The following is a 19,906-nucleotide window of genomic DNA, read 5'->3' as shown; positions in this document are numbered from 1 at the left end:
CACCTGCATCGGTTGCCAGCCGAGAGTCTCTTTTGTAATGAAGACAAAGCTTTTAATGGCACTCGTCAAATGATGCTGTAATAAGCCAAGCCTTGCTGAGGTGGAGAGCCAGGAAGATCACTTACGGCAGTGGAAAGCATACAGCATGTGTGGTGATTTATCACAGCTCTCCCACGCACACAGACCTTGAAGAGAGAGATGTGGAACAACTGATCTCACATCGGGGATTGTGGCCTTTCTGCATATCTGACTTGAGGGACCCTATATTTCTGCTGCTGGATCAGTCCATTAAAAAAGTACTCACCATGATAGGGCCATATAACCGATATAAGATGCATGCAGATTCTCCAGCAGCAAAATGTATCCAACCCAGAGTTAGCTCAGCACTTTTTGCTGCAACATCATCACCATTAGACCTATATGGAACAGGTGGGAGCTTGTCTAGACACTTGTTTTTGCACCAACAGGGTTGAAACAATGAACCTGCAGACCCCTAGTGAAAATTCACTGCCTTGGTTTCAAAAGGGACTTTTGCCAGTGCAGCTTGCCATGGTTCCCACAGCTGCACTAGGGGCACGGCTACACTTGCAGATGTAGAGTGCTCTGAGTTAAACCAGCCTTCGTAGTGCACAACAGGGAAAGAGCTGCAGTCTGTCCACACTGACAGCTTCAAGAGCACTGGCGTGGCCACATTAGCAGCTCTTGCAACAGTCACAGAGAGCAGTGCATTGTGGTAGCTATCCCAGCATGCAAGTGGCTGCAACATGCTTTTCAAATGGGGGAGGTGGAGTGTGACAGAGAGTGTGTTGTGTGTATGTGGAGGGAGAATGAGTGGGTTTTGGAGGGCTGAGAGCATGTCAGCATGCTGTCTTGTAAGTTCAGCCAGCAGCAGACCTCCTCCCGACACACACAGCATTCCACGATAAAGGTTGCTTTGTCTTGGAGCAGATAAGCAGCCGGCTGTCAAACAGAGCTTTCAAAGGGCATATGCAAAACAGTGACAAGAGTGACCACTTGACTTAAGTATCAGAGGGGTAGCCGTGTTAGTCTGGATCTGTAAAAGCAATAGAGAATCCTGTGGCACCTTATAGACTAACAGACATATTGGAGCATGAGCTTTCATGGGTGAAAACCCACTTCGTCGGATGCACTTGACTTAAAGGGATTATGGGATGTTTCTGGAGGCTGATCAGAGTGCAATAATGCACCACCTCGTTCACATTGAGGCTGGGGCACTCCAGCAGGGGCACATCAAACGTTATTCTACTTGCTGAGGTGGAGGACCAGACAGGCCCTAGCCATGGACTCAGAGTGCTCTACATGCCTTGCCGTTGTGGACGGGGAGTGGGCTGGTAACTCGCAAGTGTAGCCAAGCTCTAGGGTTTGTGCTCAGTCATTGGCAGGTGGGATTGAATCTGGGACTTCTGGAGCTTAGTGCATGAGCCTCTACCTACCACATGAGCTAAAAGCCAACTGGTTGGTAGCTAAGGCTGTAGAGCAGATTCATTTTTTAGCTCTCTCTCTCCGTGGTCTTGGTGCCACTAGCTAGGACAGAACACCACACCCAGAAGGTGAGTGGGCTACATTTGCACTGGTGCAGCAGCACTAGTTGAAAAGAAAAGAAGATAAAAGTGCAAGTGAGCCCTGAAACCAAACTGTGGTAGAGAACGGTAGCGCGGACTGACCCCTGGGCTATGCACCTGGAAGGCTCATCCCAGCTCTGCTGTCACTTCTCTGAATCTGGTCTGTAAAGATGGCAGGACTCGCCTGCCTCATGCGACTGCTGTGAGGATTGATCCCATCACAGCTGTGATGTGCTCTGAAGGTATAAAAGTATTCAGCCTGAGTACTGAGGTTAGGGTTTTGTCACGGTTATTATTAGTAAAAGTCATGGACAGGCTGTGGGTGCTAAACAGAAATTAATGGAAGCCCTTGACCTATCTAACTTTTACTCAAAATCATGGGAGGAGGGCCTGACAGGGGGCTGCCTGAAGCCCAAGCGGGGAAGAGAGCCTGAACCCCACTGTGGGAGATGTGGAGGGGTCCAGCACCCACCGCTGTGATGTCTGACAGCTCTGGGACCCCTGCCCCAGAGTCTGGGGGCCCCTCACTGCCCATGGTCACTGAGAGCTCCGGGGCCCTCCACCAACAGCTCTGTCCCTGCTGCCCTGGGGCTGAAGTGGACAATGTCAGGGAGGTTTCTGAAAGTCACGGAATCGGTGATATAATCATCTCCTTAATTACTACTAGTCAGTTGGGGTTGGGGTGTGGTAGCGTAATGAGGGAAATGCAGAGCCATTCCCTTGATAGGAGCAAGTGGGAGAGGGAGCATTGCAGGTTCTCAGGCATTGGCTCAGATGTGCTTAACACCGTTCCCCCTGCATTAAAATGTACCACGGAAAGCAAACATGCTTTAGGAACCTAGTCATCTTGGATGTGGGCAGGTGTGTCGTGTCGCTGTGACCTGCAGGAGCTGGCTTCCTTTAGCATAAGTCAGGTGTTCCCCATCCTTCCCACAGAACCTGAGCATAAGCCACTGAAGTCAAGGGGAGTGTTTCCATTAACTTCAATGGGCTGGTTCAGGACCACGTTGCTCAGGGATGCCCTCTGCTTTCATTTTATGGCCCAGTCCTGCTTTCATTTCTGATCCTCATCTTGTCTTGTAGCGCAGAGCCTCCTCCCACTGCTCATTTGGTCAAGTCTACGCTTCAGAAGATTTGCTGAGGTAGCTATACTGGCAAACCCTACCAGTGCAAACACAATTGGTACCAATGAAAGTATTTTTGCCACTCTAGCTTACTCCAGTTCCCCAAATAAAATAAGTGACATGGCCAAAAGCAATTTTATAACTACATCTACTAGGCCTTTTGCCAATATAGAAATGCTGTAAAAAGTTATCACATCTCTCACCCGACATTCTTATACCAAGCTGGAGTTTCTAGTGTCAACCTGCTGTTAGCCTAAGACACACAACTAGAGATTCGTAGTTTGGAATCTCAGATTTTGAACTTCACCAGTTTTGGGAGGAATCAATCTAAGCCCATTTGCCACACACAAATTTTGGGGACATCTTTCAGTATCAGGTTTTGGTTTAACTCCCTGGACTTAGGCTTCTCCACTGTAGCCCCATGAACCGCATTCAAACATTGTAACCCAGTGTGTTCTCTAAGCTAATTGTTTCTGAATCTGTTAGTATGTGGCTGTGCTGCTCCAGGAAACGTCAGAACGTGTGATAAACGTTCTTAGCCCCTGGGTGCTCCTCATTTTGTAAAATAAATCTTCGTTAAGCCAGTGTGATGTCATTAAGGTTGATCATAGAACAAACCTGCTGTAATGTTCTCCAGTAATTTCCCCACATGCTGCTGTAACACCCTTGTAAGCCAAAGTGGTGTTAATGTAAACTAATCCTGTGTTCATTCTGTACCCCAGAAAGATTTGCAAAAAAATTCCGTTTTACAACAGTTACTGTAAATCTTCCCAGCTGCCTATGGTGTGATTTGTGATAGTAAACTGGGCGCTTGCAGACTTGTCTACTGATACATTCCTGGCTTCAGTTTCTCAGAAAATGAAACCATCCGTTTCACACTCTGAGTCCTTTGGCAATGAAAGTGGTATGAGAACCTCTGCAAAACGAACCTGTTGAAGTTCTGAGCAACTGAGAACAGGGTTAAAATAAAATTACTTCTCAGTCACTGCAAGCAAATGCTGAACTGCCGAGGGACTTAACACTGCACTTGTGCAGCAGCTGTTTTCTATGTTCCCTCCTGTACCAGTGCCATGCAAGTGATGCCAGCCCAAGCAACCACTGCGAGCCGTAGGGCCCAGTGCGTCCCAGAGCAGGGAGACTAATGATCTGCAGTATTCCCAGCTGGCACCTGTTCTGAACGTTCCCAGGCTGCTGTAGCCTGGGTGGCAGTCAGTGAGATGCCAGTACAGTGGGCACTGAATTAAAATCCTGATTTAAATCAGAATCTACTACAGATGCTTATCAGGGTAGTGTTACTATTGTTTTTCATTGTTATGTGCTGCTGTATTTCCCAGGCCCCCTCAAGATCAGAAAGGAAGGTCTGCTATCCTGGCCAGTGGTGTTGGAAAAGCTCTGAGCCCCAGCTGCCTTTGCGGGGTTTCAACTCCCCTTCCCAGGGGCTGGGTCTTATTCTTGAATGAACGACAGTTTTTCCTCTTTAGGTGTATGTGGCTGTAGGGTGCAGGGCTAGAGAAACCAGTGGTTTGTAGGGTCCAGTACAGGTTGCAGGCACTTGTCTTCATCTCAGTGACCAGAAAGAGGAGAAAATGCCTCTCTCTGAGTTTAGCCCACGAAAGCTCATGCTCAGATAAATGGGTTAGTCTCTAAGGTGCCACAAGGACTCCTGTTCTTTTTGGGGATACAGACTAACAGGCTGCTCCTCTGAAACCTGCGCCAGGGTAAGCCACATGCCCTCCACCCAGGTGCTGGCCCCTGACAGCCGCTCAGGAGGGGAGTGTCAGGAGGTATGTTTGGAGCCGGCTCTCCGGACCCAGCAAGCCCCCCAGCAGCTCGGCTTTGCCTTTCCCGCTCTCACTTGCATCTGTTCATACTTCCTTGTGCTCCTTCCTTCCCGTGCCCGTGAGCCCTGCCCCAGCGCCCGGCGTGCCCTGGGCACTACTCCCCGCCTCGTCTCGGGCGGCCCTGGCCCCTCAAACCCGAGCCTGCGGGGCGAGCAAGTGGCGCATGGGACTAGCGGGGCGGCGCACAGACTCCTAGCTCGGGCATTACGGTAAATACGGAGGGTCCCCGCCCGGGCGCCGCTTCCTCCAATCGCGCGCGGCCGCCCCCGCCCCCGCCCCATGTGCAGAAATAGCAGCGGAGCAGCGGCGGAGCCGTAAGTCTGCGCAGGAGCCGGGGGCAGCCGCGGACAGCACCCGGGCGCCTTGGCTTGCTGCCCCGGCGGGGGGACCCCACTGCGCCCAGCCGCTCTGCTGGCTCCGCCAGCGGGGAGCGATCGCAGCAGATGTTTCCCAGGGGCGTTGCTGAGCCCAGCCACAAGGGGACCATGCGCTCCCCGCGGAGCCAGAGGCGAGCTGCGCCCACCGCCCACTGACGGGCCCCTCCCTGGGAAAGAGCATGGTAAGGGCTGCCAGCCCTGGACTGGACAGAGCCACCACCACCTGAGCATCCCGTGCCCTCATGATGAACACAGCCTACATCCTGCTGGAGCTGAGCATCGCTGTGCTCTCCATTGCTGGCAACGTCCTGGTGTGCTGGGCTGTGGCCATCAACAGCACCCTGAAGAACGCCACCAACTACATCCTGGTGTCGCTGGCCGTGGCCGACATTGCCGTGGGCTTGCTGGCCATCCCTTTTGCCATCACCATCAGCATCGGCCTCGACACGGATTTCCACAGCTGCCTCTTCTTCGCGTGCTTCGTGCTGGTGCTGACCCAGAGCTCCATTTTCAGCCTGCTGGCCGTGGCCATCGACAGGTACCTGGCTATCAAGATCCCGCTCAGGTAAGGGATGAGGATGTGGGCACTTGGAGTTGCATGGCCCAGCGCCAGTGAGTGCTGAGCACGCTGGTGCGAAGCAAGGGGAGTGTTACAGGTGGAGGAACTGAGCAGTCAAGGACCAACTGCACGCAGACAGGGGCTGTGCTGGTGAAGATGCTGTCGGAAGACAGGACACTGAGCTAGATGGACCACTGGTCTAACCCAGCAGGGCTATTCTTCTGTTCTTAAATGCAGGAGGCTTTGTCTGCAGTGGTTGCCAGGGGCCGAGGGCCAGACTTTCAAAAGAGCTTCGTTCCCGTTGTGTTGAAAATCTGCCCACCTGTTTTGGGTGCCTAAATGGGAGTGTTTCAGAGTAGCAGCCATGTTAGTCTGTATCTGCCAAAGGAACAAGAGTACTTGTGGCACCTTAGAGACTAACAAATTTATTTCAGCATGAGCTTTCGTGAGCTACAGCTCACTTCTTCGGATGCATAGAATCTACATATCACACAGACTATGCTGACAGATTGTGCCACACACTCTCAAAGAAACTCCGAGTCCATTCTGTGCATCCAAAGAAGTGAGCTGTAGCTCACGAAAGCTCATGCTGAAATAAATTTGTTAGTCTCTAAGGTGCCACAAGTACTCCTGTTCTTTTTTTAAATGGGAGTGGAGCTCTTTGGAAAATCTTCCATGCCCAAGGCCACAAAGCCATGAGAGAACTGGGAATAGCTGTCTAATCTACCTCAGTATTTTTATAGCCTCCATCAGTAGAGCATCTCAGCACCTCTCAAGTAGTGAAAAACAGACCAACATCTTTCTCCTGTTTCTCAGTTTGAGAATAGCTTGATTAATTTATAGTATGTTCTTGAACAATTCTCCGTTCTGTTGGTAAGCTTGGCCCTTCCTGCCTATAGAGGTTGGGGCTGACAGTGATCGTATAAATGAATTTATTAGTTACTTATAAGTCTATCACCTTCCATCTAGTTCCGAATCTCCACCTGCCCTTGAGCCCAAAATAGGCTGACTTTTTTTTTTTAGCTGTTCAGAAGGGATCATTCTGCTCTGGGTTTAAGGGAAAGAATAGTAAGTGTACAAATGCGGAAATCATATCTCGCTGAACACAGGTACTTTTCAAAGTGTCAGGCATTACGTATAATCACTTTTTATCTAAGCAAGGAAGTGAGAGTGTATAAATCATAAACCCAACAAGATATCAACTCTACAAACAGCAGGCGAAATAGGCAAGTCACGTTTCCTTAGCCCCAGCCACTGTACTAGCCAGTTCACACAATGTTCTGAGATCACCAGGCTCTTATTCCAGAGAAAATGTGCTTCTGCTGAAAGTGCCACCTGTCTGGGGTGCAGGTGTGCTTAGGGTTTGACTTTGTGGGTTCTGGTTTTTAAAAGAAACCCACAAAGTTTGATAAAAAAACAACACAAATCAGTTCTCCTTCCTCTTACCCCCCAATTGACAACTAAGAAACTAATCAAAATAGGATCACAATAGACCTGAATTGGTCTCTCACTAGATCTGGGGATGGGAACATACTGGGTGAAGCATAGTAAATATATTCTTTACTGGGGCTAACACAGTGGGTTTGTGGAGCAGCCTCCCAGCATCTGGAAAGTGCATCCAAAGCCTGGATTTTTCAGGTTACAAGTGAAGAGAGTTTGTTTGCCTATTGCACAACCACCACCGAAATTGGTATAACTGGATGACGACTAGGATGGCGGGGGTGGGTGGGTTGGGATTGAGAGGCATTAGCTGAGCTGTGTGTTGGAGAGTCCAGGGCTGGAATAGTAAATGAGAGCAGGGGGTAGGATTGAAGAGTTGGGGGAGGGTTTCAGAGTCGGGGTATTAGGGGATGCCACAGGTTTGCAGTGAGGTGATTGTCAGAGGTCTGTGGTAGTCTTTTGCCTGTACTCTGCTTGTTTCTGGTGTCTCATTTTCATGATCAAAACAGGCACTCAGAAATAACTTTAAAAGGAATAACCATACTTGCCTTTTTCTGTCACCTTGCCTTAGAGAATCTCAATGCACTTGACAAACATTCATTAATCATCCAACAGGTGATATACAACTCTAATGGAAAACTGCAGCACATTGTGAGGATATACGTTTCATCAGCAAATTGAATGGAAATTCCATGGTGTGTGTTGTAGCTGGGGACAGATCTGAATCTTTAGTACTTGTCAACATATCTGAAACTGGCTAATCATTTACTTTCCAGCCATGGGGGTAATCTGAGTAAATTGGTTTTTGTCTTCAGATAATGGTTTAGTGTCAGCTCCGTTTATTTATTTTTTTCTAAATTAATCCAGAGCAGGGGAGCAGCTAAAAGGGAGTTTGGCTCTTTTCAGCCGGACGTTTAATCAAACCACTCATTGCGTGAGCAAGATGCTGTAGCGTGGGCTGTTAATTCTAACTCGCTGTCTGTGTGTCATGACTCTCATTTGTAGAGCTTGGCTGAGGAAGTTGCGTGGTTCTGAATACAATGCTGCCCAGGTGGAAGTTTAGCTGAACATAAGAGCAGGTGTTCAGGGGGGGATTATCGCGAACCTGATCCTGGGAGTGTAGATGGAGGTGGAAAACATTTCTGATAACTGATGACAAGGCAAATATTTCTTTCACCTCTTTTTTTGTTCTGTTTCCAGCAGGTTTATTGTGCAACTCCAGGTTGGGTCAGGACTAGGTTTATGCACCTCTTTGGGCTGCGATCCATGGGCCCTGGTTACAAGGTTTAGGGAAATCTCCTAGGACTGATGTCCTCCAGAGCCAGTGCTAGGCCGTGAATGATACCTGGTCCAAACAGCTGCCCTAGTTAGACACACATGCTGTTTGTGGAAGGAGGGTTTTGTTGTGGAAACAGAAAGCTGGCTGTTAAATTACAGGGGAAATGAACTTGCGGGGAGCTGTATTTCCAGCTAAAAGGCTCGTTCAGGGGAGTGACTGACTCCAGAGATCAACAGTGAGCTGTGAAGTTTTTAATCTCTGGATTGGGTAACAACCATTCCTGTTTGGTGGTTCGTGTGAAATGACTCATTCTGTCTCAGTGAACGAGTGTCCATGCCGTCAGTGCAGTGGGCACTAAGCATGCCCCCTTGTGGCAGAGGCCACGGACTGAATGGGCTGCAGAGACCCAGCTCCCCTAAGTGTGGTCAGAGCCGGGGCAGGCTGGAAGCCAGGTGGTGTGTTGCAGGGGGATGGTGTTTACTGCTGCCACTCTGCATTAGGAACATACAGAGAAGCCCTTTGCTGGCTCCCTTCTCTCTCCCACAGGGATTTCATTTCTCGTTCTCACCCTCAAAGCACCACTTACATGGGGCCCCGGCCTTTGCACAATTGCCCTCAGCAGGGATGTGTCACCCCACAAACCAGCCCAGTAACATCACACAGATGCTGTTTGCAGGGGGAATGAACTCTGCAGCTTCGCTTTGCATTAGCCAGATATCTTTAACTGGCTCCCGTTAAGCAGTGGGGGTGGGAAGGCCAGCATGAGGTGTCTGGAGTGACTGGGTTGGGAATTTGGGAAAGGCCAGAGAGTGGCTGGATTTGGAGATGGGGGTGAGGACCGAGCTGAGTGACTTGTGCCTCTCTCCTCCTATAAACTAGTTGCAAGAAAGCAAGCGCTGCTTGGCTCCACAGCCCAGGGGGCAAATGTCTGATGTGGGGATGTGCCATCTATACAGCTAGAGAGAAATTAGTCACTAGCTTCTCTAACTTAGGGGACCAGCATTGCCCCCTATGCCCCAGGTATGTGCTCTGCCCCAGGGCCCAGCTCCCAAGGGCTGCTCCTTCACCCTGAGGTATGAGTCAGGTACTCTAAAGCGCAGAATAGTCCCAAAGTTTCCCCATCTTGGGATATTTCTCTCCCTCCCAGAAGCAGCAGGACTCGTGTGCTGGATCAGATCCCTGGTCCATCTAGTCCAGTTTCCTGTCTGTCGGTGATCAGCACCAGCTGCTCAGGGAAGGGCCAAGAACCCACAGTCGCAGGTGTGTGATATCCTGCCCCGCATGGGTGTCACCGTAGTTTCTGACAGAGACTGACTTAAGCCAGGATGCACAAGGGTTAATATCTCTTCCGGAATGTGTTAACAAGACTAAACATTGATCCACAGAAATGCCCAGTCCCTCTTTGAACCTTGTTAAACCTCTGGGCCCACTGACTTCCTATAGCGAGGAGCTCCCAGCTGAATCATGCTGTGCAAAGTATTTTCTTTTATTGGTTTTGGTTTTAATTGCACTGAACATCTCCTTGTTCTTGTGCTCTGAGATGAGAGAACAGAAGTGCTCAGTCTCCTGACTCTGTCCAGTTTGGTCTTTTACAGACTGTGCCGTGTCCTCTTTTACACGTCTCCTTTCTAAGGTAACATCCCATCTCTCTTCAGATGAGTTCTGCGGGGCTCTTCGTCATTCTTGTTGCTCTTCTGAGCCTCCTCTAGCGTATCCTTTGTAAGATGGGGGTGCTGGTGAACGGGGCTGGGTTCACGACCTGCTGCGGAGTTTGGAGTTTCTCCTTTGTTCATTAGCACGGGAAGGGCGGAGGGTGCTCATCTGCTTGGGTGCTTTGCTTAAAACGTGCATGGTGGCTTCTGGCAAGTGGGCTGCTTCTTCCCCTTCCTGTGTGCTTGCCTACTGTCAGTGTGGGAGGGCACCTGGTTCCTCTTTCTGCCCCAGCCTCGCTGGGTAGTGCAGGAAGCACCTTTCCTCATGAATGTATCGCTGCCTAGGACATCTGGCGACCGGCAAGCTCAGGCTATGTAGCACCCATGCAGGTCGTGCTCTGCGCAGGGAGCAGCAAGTGCGTAAAGCCCATCAGCAGGAGGGCAGGAGTTTGCTGCAGTTTCTGTGGGGAAGTTTGTGCCAGTCCTGTTCTTCCTCCAGCCCTTCCCAGCTAGAATGTAGGAAGACAAGGCTCCGTGTTTGGGGTCAGCTCCACTCCGAGCAGAACACAGAGACCTCCTATCGATCTGTTCAGGATATCTCAGTACCACAGAGTTGCTGGTCAGCCTGGTCGCTGCCCCTGGATATCATACTGTGTGTCTGCAGGCCCAGAGAGCTGCATGGTGAGTAGAGGAGTCACAGCTGCAGACGCAGGGCTGGGCATGAAGCACAGAAATGTGCCCCTCTGACTGCTCTGCCATGTCCCTTTTAAATCCCCAGCACAGACTTCGGGATGGTGAGAGAACACAGAGCAGCCGAGTGTGCCATCAGCCACAACCTCCCTCACCAAGCAGCCAGCAGGGTGCAGGGTGCTGCGGATGTGCCAGGAATTAGCAGCCCCAGTTGTGTCTGCAGAGGTGCACTCTTCCCTCCCCACCTGACAATTCAGAGACAGGCTCAGGGGCTTTACAAGTGCTAAAGATCAGCTGATTGCTGCTGTTCCTGTTAGTGATGTCAACCCCATGGCAGGAGCCGCAAATAACCTGCCAGTCCATTGTGACATCTTCTCCCTTTCCCCGTAATTCTGTTTGTAGGACTGCCAGGTTAACACAGTGAACTGCACGGCTAGACCTGAGGCAGAGAAAGTATTGCCTTCACCCAGCCACTCCCTGCTCTGACATATGCAGAGACTTGCATATCTGCAAACATACTCCACGCGCCTGCGCACGCTATATTCTCTGTCCCACTCGCTCCCACCCGCCGGTACCATGGATCACAGACATGTGAGGGGTTTGAGGTAGTCCATCTGGGATGACTCCCACCATGTCCCTATGGGTTCATCAGTCATTGGGCATCTGGTCAGTGGTCACTGGCCACTTGCCATGCATTGCTCAGCTGGCCCTGCCAAGCAGCTTAGGGATCTGGCCCCTGCTTGGGGTCACGCCCTGGGATGCTGGCTGGGTTTGAGCGGTGCCAGATCTAGTCATGGGAGGGAAGTATCTGATTCCTAGGGCTTCCCCAGCCAGCTGGAATGCAAGAGATTCCAGCTGCTAAACTGCGCCCATCCGAGGTGTAACTAGGCTGTGTGGGATGCTGGTCAGGGCTCCGTGCCGGGTGGACTGGTCATGGGGCTGGCATGCAGAGGGCTGTGCTGGGTGCTAGGAGGCCCAGATGCCTGCTGCTTTTGTGGGTAGCCAGGACTAGATGAGACCTTTCCTGAGGCTTTTTAATGTGCTTTTTGACTAGACCCTCCCTTGGCTAGGAGAAAGACTTGGATTGTCTATTGCTCTGCCATCCTTTTGATCACTCTGCTCCTCGCTTGGCTGTAGTGGGACATGATGTGTCTGATAGGTGATGCTGTAATGGGGTGTGGGCAATGTGTTGGTGCTGCACTACCCCCTACAGGTTAGAATCAAACCAGCTCAGCTGTGTATCATAACTCCCCTACTGCTAATGGCTGTTCCTTTCACTCAAGCAGCAGGGATCTGTGCTGTTGTAGCAAGAAGATCTGAGTTCTTTGCATGCTGCTGCTGTGAGGTTTGGAGTGGTTAACTCGCTGCCTTGGGCACCAGCTGGGTACCTAGAGTCAGTCTCTGAAGGTGTCAGCAGACCAGGGGGCTGTGAGTACCACAGTGACAGCAGTGCGGGTCGTACATGGCTCTAGCTCCTTTGTTCTCACCCCTGCCAGCCCTGCAGTCTGACAAGGTCAGCTCCAGGAGTGGGAATCTTCCTACAGTAGGTCAGGGAGGTATTTTCATATTCCTGGGAGCATCCCTGAGGGTCACCCTGCCAGCAAAGCCTGACTAAAGGAATGGGGGCGTGGTAGCTGTATTCATAGAACTGGAAGGGCCCTCGAGAGGTCATCTAGTCCAGTCCCCTGCACTCATGGCAGGACTAAGTATTATCTAGAGATTGTCCCTGACAGGTGATTGTCTAACCTGCTCTTAAATATCTCCAATGATGGAGATTCCATGACCTCCCTAAGGCATTTAATATCAGTGTTTAACCACCCTGACAGTTAGGAAGTTTTCCCGAATGTCCAACCTAAACCTCCTTGCCTGCAATTTAAGTCCATTGCATCTTGTCCTATGCCTCAGTCATTAAAGAGAACAATCTTTCTCCCTCTTCCTTGTAACAATCTTTTTGTACTTAAACTGTTATGTCCCCTCTCAGTCTTCTCTTTTCCAGACTAAACAAACTCAGTTTTTTAAATTTTCCCTCATAGGTCGTGTTCTAAGCCTTTAATAATTTCTGTGCTCTTCTCTCGACTTTCTTAATTTGTCCACATCTTTCCTGAAATGTGATGCCCGGAACTGGACACAATACTCCAGTTGAGGCCTAATCAGTGTGGACTAGAGCAGAAGAATTATTTCTCATGTCTTGCTTACAAGGCTCCTGCTAAACATCCCATAAGAACGGCCATACTGGGTCAGACCAAGGCTCCATCTAGACCAGTATCCGGTCTTCAGACAGTGGCCAATGCCAGGTGCCCTAGAGGGAATGAACCAGACAGGTAATCATCAATATACCATCCTCTGTTGCCCATTCCCAGCTTGTGGCAAACAGAGGCTAGGGACACCACCTTCCCCATCCTGGCTAATAGCCATTGATGGACCTATCCTCCATGAACTTATCTAGTTCTTTTTGAACCCTGGTACAGTCTGGCCTTCACAACATGCTCTGGCAAGGAGTTCCACAGGTTGACTCTGCGTTGTGTTGATGTTTGTACTTTTTTTTTTTTTTTTTTTTTTGTGGGGAGGGGAGCAACAGTGTTAAACTGACTCTCATTTAGCTTGTGGTCCATGACCTCCAGATCCCTTTCCACAGACTCCTTCCTAGGCAGTCATTTCCCATTTTGTATGTGTTCAACTGATTGTTTCTTCTTGAGTACTTTGTATTTGTCCTTATTGAATTTCACCCTCTTTACTTCAGACCATTTCTCCAGTTTGTCCAGATCATTTTAAATTATAATCCTATCCTCCAAAGCATCTGCAACCTGGTACAGTCCGCAAACTTTGTAAGTGTACTCTCTATGCCATTATCTAAATCATTGATGAAGATATTGAACAGAACCAGACCCAGAACTGACCGCTGTGGGACCCCACTCATTCTGCTCTTCCAGCATGACTTTGAACCACTGATAACTACTCTCTGGGAACAGTTTTGCACCCACCTTATAGTAGCTCCATCTAGGTTGTATTTCCCTAGTTTGTTTACGAGAAGGTCATGTGAGACAGTATCAAAAGCTTTACTAAAGGCAAGATATATCACATCCGTTGCTTCCCCCCTCCACAAGGCTAAGAAAGAAAGCTATCAGGTTGATTTGACACAATTTGTTCTTGACAAATCCATGCTGACTGTTACTTATCACCTTATTATCTTCTAGATATTTGCCAATTTATTGCTGAATTATTTGTTCCATTATCTTTCCGGTACAGAAGTTAAGCTGACTGGTCTGTAATTCCCCGGGTTGTCCTTATTTCCCTTTTAATAGATTGGCACGATATTTTTCCCTTTTCCAATCCTCTGGAATCTCTTTAGTCTTCCATGACTTTTCAAAGATAATCGCTAATGGCTCATATCTCCTCAGTCAGCTTGAGTATTCTAGGATTCATTTCATCAGGTCCTGGTGACCTGAAGATATCTAACTTGTTTAAGGCCTTGTCTACACTACAGGGGAAATTCGATCTAAGCTACGCAATTTGAGTTACGTGAATAGCATAACTCAAAGCGACGTAGCTTAGATCTACTTACTGCAGGGTCCGCACTATGTGATGTCGATGGGACAGCAATCTGCAGTCAGTTAGCGGGTGTTCACTGACCGACCTGTCAGTCCATCCTGGCCCAAGCACAGACAGACGGAACAGCAGTGGTGAAAAGTACATTAGATTTGTCCTAAATTCCTTTGTAAGCTCAGCAGGTACTGGGGGCAAGGGCAAAGTTAAAGACATGGGGCCCAGATCTGTGGCGTGCCGATGGGAGCTGGGAGTGCTCAGTGCACAGCTCCGCATGTGATTCTTACCCTGATGCTGCCCCTGCTTGCTCCCACGGTGAACATTAGCTTCCGCTTCAGGCTGTGGGTTCCACCGTCTCTTTGCTTGAAAGGCTGGGTGATCTCATTCCCATGTCAGTGCCCACAGTGCCCGCCCTGTTCTTGCACAATGGCGCTAGGCGCACGTGGGAGGGTTTGGGTGTGTTCTCTAGGCTGTCTAAGCCAGGACTGGGGAAGCCTCTGTATCTCTCAGTCCAACTGTGCTTGACAGCATAATGCATGGTCGTGTTCCAGCTCTGTCTGTGTTACACCAGCTCCTATCCCCTGGTTATAAGGAATTATGGGTAAAGAGTCTTGGTCTGAGCTGCTACAGGAACTTGAACCCAATTGACAGAGCCTGGGGAAATGGATCTTACTAACAATACTTAATGTGCTGATTGTACCTTCCATCCAAGGCTCTCAAAGGCCCTTAATGCATTAGGTCTCACCTCCCCCGTGCAAGGCAGGGACATGTGACTGGTCCCCCATGTGTCACAGGGGGATAGAAGGGAAGTGATTTGCCCAAGATCCAACAGCAGAGTTGGGAATAGATCTGGGATCTCCTCCCTCTGTGCTTTGACCACTAGACAGTGCTTCTCCACACTCCCATTTCAGATTCTTTCCCTGTTAAAATGAAAAAGTGGCTCATTTTCCCCCCTCCTAGTTGCCACTCCTGGTTTAATTAAAATGTTCTACCAGGAAATTCCAGTTGAGCTGTCATCTCGTTTCCATGGGAGTCCCCGAGGCAAGAAGCAACGATGCTCAGTCATATGGTTACAGAACAAACAAACAGAGCAGGATGCTAAATACAATTGCACACTGATAACAGGAATCTGAGGGTTGATGGAGCAGTTGCTCTTGCTCTCCTCCACTAAAGGGGCTTCGGAAACTCCACTCTGTCGCTGCAACCCTTGAAATAGGAAGGCCTCAGTAGTCGCAGTTCGTTTATATCAGAGCGACGGAGCATTTGGTGCTCTGCTGCTGCACGGCCCTTTTGCCCAGGCCAGCAGGGGGCGACCAAGTTAATGAACACCCTGGAATATCGGCGTTGGACAAAACGGACAGGGAGATAGGTGCTGGGAGAGCACTGGTTTTCTCCACAGAGTTCAGTGCACCAAGGCCTGTGGAGCTAGAGCAGGGCTGAGTTTGACTCTAGGGTCTGTCTTCCGTCATTGCTGTCTCTGTGCAGCACTGTGTTCTTGAGACTCGGCAATGGCACTTTGACAGGGACAGTCTTGTCTCCACACTGAGATGTTCGTGACTTACTGTCTGGATTGTCAGAGACTGGAACTGCTCAATCTAAGGTCTTGTCTGCAGTGTGGGGATTCAGTGGGCAGCAATCAGTGTCACTGCTTCAGTGTAAACTCCTAGCACAGACCTGAAAAGCAGCAATTACCAGCAAGAAGCTCATCTCTGCTCCAAACAGTGTTCACTCAACAGGGGCAGGCGTCAGGGCAGGGTAGGTTTCCACTCGAAATGGCAAATCTCCTACTGCAGGCACAGTTATGCTTGTAAAACCAGTGTCTGGGTATACTGGTTCAGTGAGCGGAACCAGAAGAAAGACTTTGATGCTGATATAACTGCATTTACGCTAGGGCTTTTGCCAGTATAGATGTGGGTTGTTTGTTTGTTTTTTAAAAATCCTACTCACTTAACGTCGTCCCAGTTTTCGTTGTTAGTTGCTGATCAGTTAGGAAACAGGCTTGTTTAAAGTTGTGCAATGCTCCTGTATAACACTGTTTGTTTGGCAGCTGCCTGCTTTGTCCACTGCTTGCAGAGAGCAGCCCGTTGGAGCTGGCTGGTGGGGGCCTGGAACCAGGGTGGACCAGCAGCCCCCTATCAGCTCCCCTAAGTTCTCTGTGCAGCAGCCACCCAGCAGGCTATCAATTGCGGGGCAGTTCAGCTGTCCCTCCCCCATGGCCCTGTGCTGCTCCTGCCCTCTGCCTTGGAGCTACTTCTGGGAGCCTCCTGCTTGCTGTGCTGGGGGGGAGAAGAGGGGTGCTAATGTCAGGGTGTCAACCTCCCCCCATTCCTGTACCCCATCTCTACAGAGCAGGGGGGATATGACAGGGCTCAGGAGGGAGGGAGCTTGCAGGAAGCAGCTGCTGCCTCATCTTCCGATCTACTTAGAAAGGCAATGTACTTAGAGTGAGATCAGCCTACTTAGAGGGAGACGTGCATTGCCCCTTTCTCACATACACCGCGTGTGTCTCTGTCTGCCATGCTATGTCTCATCCCTCCATTCGTGCTGCCTTGTAGAGCGTGAGGCTACATTAACAATGCGTTAACCCTTGAGGCTCAGCCGACTGCTAGTTCAGCATTTAGCAGCAAGGCATTCCCTGGGAAATATCCCACCGTCTGACTTCCACCTCAGCCAAGTTTCACAGTCATCATTGCTCTGTACAGTATTGTGGGTGTGGGTGTGGATTTGCTTAACACTGTTTTTCTTGAAGTAGCATTTTTTCAGGAACAGAACTACAGCGTTAAGTGAGGAGTTAGTTACTGTATTGGCAAAGGTTCCTAGTGTAGACTTGAGCTTAGTCAAAGCATGTAGGGGCAGGAGCCCATCCCCTGTCTGAGCCAGGGATGACCCAGAGGCCAGAGCTGGAGCTGCAAGGGGTTGAGCAGGAGGCTCTGTTAACAGTGGTGAGTGGTGACTAATGAGCCTGGAATGCTCCAGCAGGGTCAAGGAGAATTTGGGGGTGGAACAGTTAACCCTGTTACTTAAAAACTGGGCTCCGTGTTTGAAAAACAAAGCAAGCATTTAAACAAACGCTCTCTGACGCCCTGCACCAGCACAGCCTCCCCAGCTCTGCCGCAGCCTCTTACCCCAGGTTTACAGTTTCAGAAATACAATAGCCAGCCCCTGCCTGGTGCTTTACAAACATTGATTTTTTTCCCTCATCACATCCACCTTACAGAAGGGGAAACTGAGGCACAAAGGCCAAGTGACTTGCTCTTCGTCATACAGTGCGGTGGCAGTTGAGTGCTGTTCTCAATGCACTAGCCCAGAGTGCCTGTAGGTACTTTGGTGTGAAGGGTGTGACAGGGTGATTAGTGCAGTGCTGGGAGAGTGACCTGGGGGCATTGGCTTAGTCACCTCCCATCCCATCTCACTGCTCCTAAGCATTCGGAGGGTTCTGTTCGTACAGCACCTAGCACAGTCGGCCCCTGTTGCACAACTGGGGCTCCTAGGTGCTACTGCAGTAGAAATAGTCAATGATCATGAAGTGTGATGTGCCAAGGCACAGTAGCCAGCGGGCAAAGCAGCCCCCTTCTGTTTGGCCACACAGCCTGTGGTGTTGGACAGATAAAACAATCAGACCTGTTAGGCAGAACCAGCGGCAGACTTTGCTAACCTCAATGTTATGTACTCAGCAGATTCACTCTATGGACAGGCGCCTCTGGCAGGACCTAGCGCTTTGTTCTGGGATAGATGCTCCTATGTGGCGTCACCAGTGGGCCTTAGCTGGTCTGTGAAAGCAAATGCACTTTGCCCCGGGATGTGACAAAGTGAAACTAGGGCCATTTAGCTGGGGAACGGCTAGTGAAATAAACCGCTTTTGCCATCTGTCCTGCTCCTGATGGTGCAGGAGCCACATGCAGGTGAGATGCTGGTTCCCTTATGCCACAGAGAAAATGCTCTTCACCAAACCAGGTGCTGTGGCAAAGGTGGCAGCAATGTGAGAGGTGCCTTTACTGGTTCGAGGCCGGAGCAGAGATGCTGCGTAACAGCAGATGATCCCAGTGGCTGGGGATGGTGCTGACATGTTCAGCAATCAGTCCATATCCTTGACAGTGGCAGAGCTAATTATCTACTAATTGATTATTAAACCTACCTACCTGTGTAAAAGGAACCAATCTATTGCCAGGTTGTTTAACCACAATATATCACTCTTAAATAACCAGCTGGTATTTACACTACAATAACTCTTGTTACTTCTAGGCAGAGACATCAAGTAGTTTCAATATTTGCTGTGGGTTAATTGAGCAGCTTTAGGTGAGTAAATTTACTTTAATACTTTCCTGTGTAATAGTAAACCTCAAAGAGAAGGGGATTTGATTGGAGCCTGTTAAAAGAGTTTTCAGAGCTTGGGACACCCCTGGCCCCTTCCTGCTTCTAGTTCTCAGAAAAAAAACTCAATCCAAAATCAGTTTTCCTACAGTTATTTCCACCCCCCTTGGTTGTGCATGGGTACTGGTTGGTTATTGTGGGGTTGTGCACCTATTGAGTTGTTAGTGTAGAGTAGGTCCTGGGCAACAGGCAGCTGACAACTGTTTTGAAAGAAATAAAGCACATGTATCCTGATCTCAGGCTTGTCCTTACCTGAAGCATGTGCTTATCTTCCACTGAAGTCACTTAACCACGTCCTCAAGTGCTTTGGCCCAGACCTTCAAAGGGATTTGATTTCAGTGGGAGTTAGGTGCCTAAATACCTGTGAGGCTCTGGGCCTTTTGTCCAATGAAGACCATAGAGATTTGCTTTTTGGGGGAAATATGTATCTAAAGGGCCAAGGATTCCTTGAAAATATGGGGGCGAGGGAGGGAGGGTAAGTCCAGGTTAGGACTGCAGCTGACCTTGCTGAGGTCCACTGAGATGTCGAGTCTGTTAGTTAAAACTGAACCTAAGTGATCAGTGAAAAACGTTTTTCACTGAACATTTCATGACTTCACTTTGGCCCCATTCACACCCTAAGGCCGCGCAGCAGGCTATCAAGGGCCATGCAGGCGGACAGCCACCGCGGCCTGGACTGGAGAGGAGAGAGGTAGGGGCCGTGCAGGTCCGCAGCAGGGAGAGGCGCCTCTCCTGGCCCCAGAACTGCCATGGTGTGAGAGGGCTGAGGAGAGTCCTCTTGCCCCAGGGCAGCCTAAATCCCTCATCCCCAGCTGCACCCCCAGTCAGAGCCCTCACCCCCCCGCCAACCCTCTGCCCCAGCCCTGAGCCCTCTCCCACACTCCGAACCCCTCGGTCCCACCCCACCACACAGCACTGCCATATTGGTGCACATAACAAAATTCATTCACACATGGATGTAAAAAAGTAGAGGGAACATGGTAATCATGCCCTGTTTGTGTCTGCTTCTTGCCAGCATCTGAATGACACAACTTCCTCGCACAAATGCTCGTGGATGGCACGTTAGTTTGTGCTGCTCCTGCAATGGGGGAACAGAACCAGGATTTATCAGCCCAAACACAACACGGCAACGCAGCACGAACACAGTGTTGTTTGCAGTCAGTCCACAGAGAGCCAGGAGGTGGTGGGATGAGCCTGAGGCATTGCAATGTGCTCCTGCAACACCCACCAGCAGAATGAAGTTAGCTCCGGGGCAGAGAGTTCACCATGAGCTGCTGCCTCTAACTGCCACCAGCTCTTTCCTGAGCCTACATGGCCTGCAGCCAGGACCGGCGCTAGGGTTTCTGGCGCCCTAGGCACCGGGACATTTCGCCGCCCCGCACGCGGGTCTTGCGGCTCCGGCGGAGCTGCCGCAGGCATCCCTGCGGCAGATCCACCGGAGCCACGG

General features: G+C 50.1%; 1 protein-coding gene across 1 annotated transcript in view; it reads left to right on the top strand.

The window, feature by feature from the left end:
* The first annotated feature begins 4,990 nt into the window (after positions 1–4,990).
* The window catches only part of ADORA2B (adenosine A2b receptor), a 20,139-nt gene continuing 5,223 nt past the window's right edge, over positions 4,991–19,906 (top strand). The window contains exon 1 of the mRNA XM_032784178.2: positions 4,991–5,490. Within this exon, the coding sequence (XP_032640069.1) occupies positions 5,168–5,490 (323 nt within the window). The 5' untranslated portion in view covers positions 4,991–5,167. The remainder of the gene's footprint in view (positions 5,491–19,906) is intronic.

The sequence above is a fragment of the Chelonoidis abingdonii genome, chromosome 20, assembly GCF_003597395.2.
Source record: "Chelonoidis abingdonii isolate Lonesome George chromosome 20, CheloAbing_2.0, whole genome shotgun sequence".
Lineage (NCBI taxonomy): Eukaryota > Metazoa > Chordata > Testudines > Testudinidae > Chelonoidis > Chelonoidis abingdonii.
Note: the sequence above shows the minus strand (reverse complement) of the source record. Positions and strands in the feature narration are given on the sequence as shown.